This window comes from Glycine max, chromosome 19 (assembly GCF_000004515.6).
Source record: "Glycine max cultivar Williams 82 chromosome 19, Glycine_max_v4.0, whole genome shotgun sequence".
NCBI lineage: Eukaryota > Viridiplantae > Streptophyta > Magnoliopsida > Fabales > Fabaceae > Glycine > Glycine max.
Genome location: NC_038255.2, coordinates 40,421,453 through 40,427,624, shown reverse-complemented (window position 1 = coordinate 40,427,624; position 6,172 = coordinate 40,421,453). Strand labels below are relative to the sequence as shown.

The window sequence follows — 6,172 nt, the reverse complement described above, 5'->3', positions numbered from 1 at the left end:
TATCTTTAATTAATTAATTTAAATTCTTGTTTAATTTATTCTCTTGTTTGATTAAATTTTCTGCAATTTAAATTACTGTTTTTTCTCATAACCTTTTCAAATCAATTTTCTTTAACTTTTTTTACTAATCAAATATTCATCTACCTAAGTATAAACAAAGTCTCTGTGGATACGGTACTTGAACTTTCATTTTAACTTTACTACTTGGGACGAATTGGTGCACTTGTCAATCCATCAACAACTACACTAAACTAATAATCTCAATAGTCACAACTTACAAAGATTTTCTTTAGTCAATGTTCATTCTAATGTTACCTCAACCTATGATAGTGCTCTAACCATGATCCCTCATGTGAGAGAGTTTAAGTTGTTTAACACAACTCCTAATCTCTTAGCAAGTCAAGCCAAGTCACTTAGATTCAAGAACAAAAGTTAAACAAGGCTAACAAATGTTATCTCATCCCTAGACATAACACCCATTAAATGCTACTTTCAAATCTTAGTTAAAAAGCATTTTCCAATGGCATTTTAACTATGAAACATGTTCATATGGTTTATCACTAATGATACTACTAACTTATTGGCAAGTGCACTAATTTGTCACAAGTAGTAAAATACTCAGAAGTCCGAGTGTCAAATCCACGGGAACTTTGTATGTACTTAGATTGATGTAAACCCAATTTACAAGCAAAAGATAAGAAATTTAAATGAAATTTAAATAAAGTAAAAGAGAGGAAGGATAAGAAATTTAAAATCAAAGATTAAGAGAGAAGATAAAAATTAAAGAGATAAGATATTAAAATAAAAGATAAGAAATGTAGAAGATAAAATAGATAAGATAAGAAAAGTAAAAGATAAAGATAATGATAAAAAAGATGAATGCATAATTTAATAATGTTGGGACCTAGCATGCCTTATTTGCCTAAGATGTATTATTTTAGATTTTTCTCTATCAATTTGGTGAATTTTTCCTACCCACATCTATTAGAATACTTGCTCCTCATGTTTCACGATGACAAGTCTATCTTACCTATCTATCTCCCAAATGTCTTTGCAAAGACTCAATAGATAAAATGCATGAAGTTCTAATTTTATATGTTTACTTTGATGCATGGGCATAATGCAATCACTTTATGTCTAGTAATTATTTTATTAAGATACATCTTCCTTTGAGTTCTATTAGAAATTACCCTTTTTTGAGCAACTAATCCCTAAAACTGATGCATATAATACCTTCCTTGTATTTCTACTAAGGATTACCCTCATTCGAGCGTCTTAACCCCTAAATATGATGCAAGGATGAATGATACATAAAATTAAAATAAGAAAGGATAATAGGAAAGAAAACACATATTTGCATTGATAGATATGAAGCATACAATACATCTTTTGTCTTTTTAGGTCTGCTAGGCCCTAACAAAGGGGGTTTAGCCTTTCATTTTCATGAGAGACTTTACACTTTAGGGGTTGATGTAGATAGAAGAATAGGGATTGATAGAGGAAGAGAAGGGGATAATGGACATAGAAATAGGATTTTCCCTATTAGAGATACTTAGACTTAGGATATATTCATTAGAGAGCTCTAAGTCTCCGGGGTGGTCTAGGGATTGGTATCTCCGTGTATAGGTTGTGTCTTTCCCTTCTGCTTCCTACTCCTTTTATAGGCCTAAGGTAGCTTACTTTTCACGCTGACTTCGCGCTGAGCGTGGGCTTTCGCGCTAAGCACGCCTTTGGGCTTCGTCATGGGTCTTCTTCGCGCTAAGATACGCGCTGAGCCTGGATTGCGCACTAAGCGAGTTATCCAATTCTTCCAATTTTTCTTTAAGGTTTTTTCTTCCAATTTTTGAATCAATTTTTCTCCAAAGCACTTGAAATCTTCTTTTAAATTCTTCTAATCAAAATTGACTATCAAATTAACTCAAATTTCGCAGTTATCAGATACTAACAAACATTCATTCATCCCTAGATAAGGCATTCATTAGATGTTCTATTCAAAACTCAGTTTTCAAGCATTTCCCAATGACAATAAAAAAAGAATTAAAGCTAAGGTAATCAAACCATAAAGCAACCAACCAAAATGGAAATAAGCAATAACATAGGAAATAACATTGAATAAATATAAAGATTAATTAAATGAGAGTAGTTTGGCCCACCAATCCCCCAACAATGGATGAACTAGCCTTTCATTGTCATGAGAGACCTCAAAATTACAAAATGGAAGGAAGAAAATGAAGGGAAAAGGAGAAAAATGGAAGATGGGAGCTCCTCAGCCGTTGCACACAACCCTTGGTAGATGCTCCCCTTCCATCCTAATGAAAATAAGGTTTAAATAGGTCTAAAAAGATTGCATTATCGTTTCTGCAAAATGGCTTACGGGTTGAGCCCAGGGTTCATGCTAAGTTTGCATACAAAAGTAGCATTTGGTTAATTGAGTGCGCATTGAGCCCAAAGTGCACGCTTAACCCAAATCTTTAGCAGTGGGAACAATTTGCTCAGGGCACCAAGTTTCAAATTTCCCCCTAGCAGCCTCCAGATGCTTGTCACGTGATCTTCCAAGCTAACTCTGACGTGCTAAGTGTGTGCAAGCACTCTAAGCAAGCTACTTCGTTAACCCAAAAATTCTTCCTTCCTAATTGATGCACCAAAACTCTACAAAACACAACTAAAATTAATGAATTCACTATAATTAACTTCATTAAGCTAAAATTCCAAAAGAACACTAAATTCTAACTTATTGGGATCAAACTAAGCAATGAATGAGAAAAATTAAGATAATTGTTGTGAAAATTAAGTGCAAAAACTAAGCATACACAACAATTATCAAGCAAGCATACCAAGTCAAGCAAATAATATAAAAGGGAAGTCTATATATCATATCCATAGAGACTCGCATAATACTTGACAAAATAGTAACATTCACTAACTATAGCCTTCATAAACAACAATTTTAATTGGAATGTGATAATGTAAATAACAATAGCATAAATAAACAAAAAAAAAACTGTTTTGAGATTTTAACCGTTAAAATAATAAAGAATAAAATAGTTGGAATTAATTTCACTAAACCAACTCCTAATGTAAACAATGATCACTCATCTAGTTTAAGGTCCAATTATTATCATCAACTCATAAAAATACTTAAAATCAGTTTGTTGACTAGTCTAACTAAGTGAATATATTTTTTTTCTTGGAAAGTGAATATATTTTTAAAAGATATAAATCATTTTTTTAGATTTCTTTATAAAGAAACAAAGTATTTACATTACAAAATCTTGTCACTAAAGTTTTGTTTATTGTTGTGTGGCTTGAAAAATTATAAAAGCTTAACAAGTTATTTGATAATGATAAATACACATATCTCAATTCTCAATTTACATCGATTAACATGTATTTCTTATTTGATTTGATTTGATTTTTTCCCTGACGTACACGTAGATGTATTTGGAAGATGTCGGTTTATACACTGGTCATTGGCATATTGAAAAGCAGGTAAACATGATAGGGAGGAGGACCAATGACATACAGAAGCTTTTTCAACTGATGTTAGTCATTCATGTGCCGATTTATCCACTATGGTCATTGGTCACCTCTATGTTCACATTGGAAAACAAGTGTTATGAATAGGGAGGAAGAGAACAATGACCACGTTACAAAATTCAATCCGAACTACTTTCTGCTCTTTCCTGCAGAACATGGCCGAATATTTTGTCTTCGATATTGCTGAATCACTGTTAAGGAAGCTTGCTTCTTCTGTTTATGAAGAAGCTTCTCGAGCTTATGATCTGTATGAGGATGTGAAAGGCATCAAAGACACTTTGTCAATTGTGAAAGGTGTGCTGTTGGATGCTGAGGAGAAGAAGGAGCACAAGCATGGGTTGCGCGAATGGCTCGGGCAGATTCAAAATGTATGCTTAGATGCTGAAGATATCTTGGGTGGATTTGAGTGCCAAAACCTTAGAAAGCAAGTTGTCAAAGCATTAGGCAGCACAAGGATGAAGGTAGGCCACTTCTTTTCTTCGTTCAATTCTCTTGTTTTCCGTCTTAGGATTGCTCATCAAATAAAAAATGTTAGACGTAGATTGTATAAGATAGCAGCTGATGGGAACAAGTTTGGTCTTGAGAGGATTGATGTTGATCACAGACTTGTGCAAAGGACAGAAATGACTTATTCCCATGTTGATGCTTCAGGGGTGATTGGAAGGGATAATGATAAGGATGAAATTATCAAGCTTTTGATGCAACCTCACCCCAATTGTGATGGCGATGGAGATAAAAGTTTGTGTTATTCCCATAGTGGGTATTGGAGGCTTAGGGAAGACCACACTTGCAAAGTTGGTGTTCAATGATAATAGGATGGATGAACTTTTCCCATTGAAGATGTGGGTGTGTATCTCCGACGAATTTGACATTAGGCAGATTATAATTAAAATTATCAACTCCGCTTCTGCTTCAGCTCCAATTATTGCTCTTTCTCACCAAGAAAACATTAATAGCTTCAATATTGAGCAGTTACAAAGTCGTCTTAGACACAACCTTTCTGGAAAGAAGTATTTACTAGTCAATGGATTCAAGGAGCTGCAGACACTTTAGGGACATTGTTAATTTTAAATTGTCATAGTTTTTAGATTCTTCCTGAGTGGCTGACAACAATGACTCATCTTAAGATACTCCATATTGCTAACTGTCCTCAGCTGCTGTATCTCCCAAGTGGCATGCATCGCCTCAGCGCCCTAGAAGAATTAAGCATAGATGGTTGTCCTGAATTGTGTCGAAAATGTCAACCACAATGTGGTGAGTACTGGTCCTTCATCACTCACATCAAACGCCTTTCCATTGGAGAAACAAGAGAAGGGCAACTCATTTTTCGAATGTTGTCGCGTCTACAGTTAAGATTGCACGATTAGTAAAGCTAAAATGCACACCATGGAGACCGCAATTTAAATTCTGATCATGAATGAAATATTATTTTGCTTCTAAAATTTTCAATTTATTAAAAACAAAATTGGCATGGGGCAAAAGAAGTTAACGGTTCATCATTTGTATAGCCATTGTAGGCATTTGCATTTCTAGCGTTTGTCTCTTGAATACTTCAAGTATTAGTTTTAGAAAGAAAAAGCATCATTTTATATAAATTCTCATGATGACAGAGGGGCACTTCACAGAATCCTCCACCTTCAGCTTTTGTAATCTGTCCACTAGTTTGAGCTAAATCTATTTTCTTTTCATCCTTTCCTTTTTTAGTTAATGTTAAATCATGTTTCTTTTTTTTCATAGGAATCAATGTCAGGGGTTTATAATAACTCACGCTTATAATAACTCACGCACCTGTTCAAGAATTATACCCCTCGACTAAATCATATTCCTTTGAATTTGAAATCTCACCCGAAAATTTCTTCTTCTCTACTTAATTGGGTTTTCTACTATGCATGTCTGCATATAACTAGAAATCTGCTATGTGCTGCTTTGGTTCTGTTAACATCATGCTCCTTAGGTACATAGATAAAATCATGTTCTATTAATTAACTACATATTTTGTATTTAAATTCCGGATAGAACAATTGTCATTAATTTTTTCTGAATTCATCCATTTTAGGTCTGCTGGTGTCCATCATTGTGTGATGGATTAGCATTAGTTGCCTTAGTACTATCGATCCCATGGTGATGACTGATGAGTACTATACTATATATGTAAACATTGAGAATTCTAAAGCATATGTAAAGTGTGTGCCAGCCAGTAAGTATCCAACTTATTCAACTATCGTAACTGATTTAATAATGAAAAATACCAGAAATACAGAAGTTATTTTTAAATATTGAAGTTGCCTGATTGATACCATAGTGATGACTGATGAGTGCTATACTACGTAAATATTGAGAATTCTAGAGCATATGTGTACTGTGTGCCAGCCAATAACTGTCCAAATTATTTCAACTACTCGTAACTGATTTAATAATGGAAAATAACAGAAATAACAGAAGTTATTTTTACTAACATTAAACTGAGTAAAGGGAAGGGCAATTACTTCCTGCATCTAATCTGGACTTCCAGATTAGTCTTTCTGGAATGTAAAGATTTACGTTAGGGAAATTAAAAGACTAATCTAAAATGTAATTCTACAAATTAGTCTTTCTAAAAGCTTAAACAGGTTAAGAAAACAATTATGGAGGTGTT

The 6,172-nt window shown here is 33.8% G+C and overlaps 1 protein-coding gene across 1 annotated transcript; it reads left to right on the top strand.

Moving 5' to 3' along the window:
• Positions 1–3,492: 3,492 nt before the first annotated feature.
• LOC102662682 (putative disease resistance RPP13-like protein 1) lies at positions 3,493–5,811 on the top strand. The gene has a single exon (XM_006604293.4). It carries the CDS (start codon positions 3,639–3,641, stop codon positions 4,344–4,346), a length of 708 nt encoding a protein of 235 aa, XP_006604356.1. The 5' UTR covers positions 3,493–3,638; the 3' UTR covers positions 4,347–5,811.
• The last annotated feature ends 361 nt before the right edge of the window (positions 5,812–6,172 follow it).

Bases quoted from the DNA above. Each gene is read 5' to 3' on its own strand.
- LOC102662682 (XM_006604293.4), top strand. From the start codon at position 3,639: ATGACCACGTTACAAAATTCAATCCGAACTACTTTCTGCTCTTTCCTG.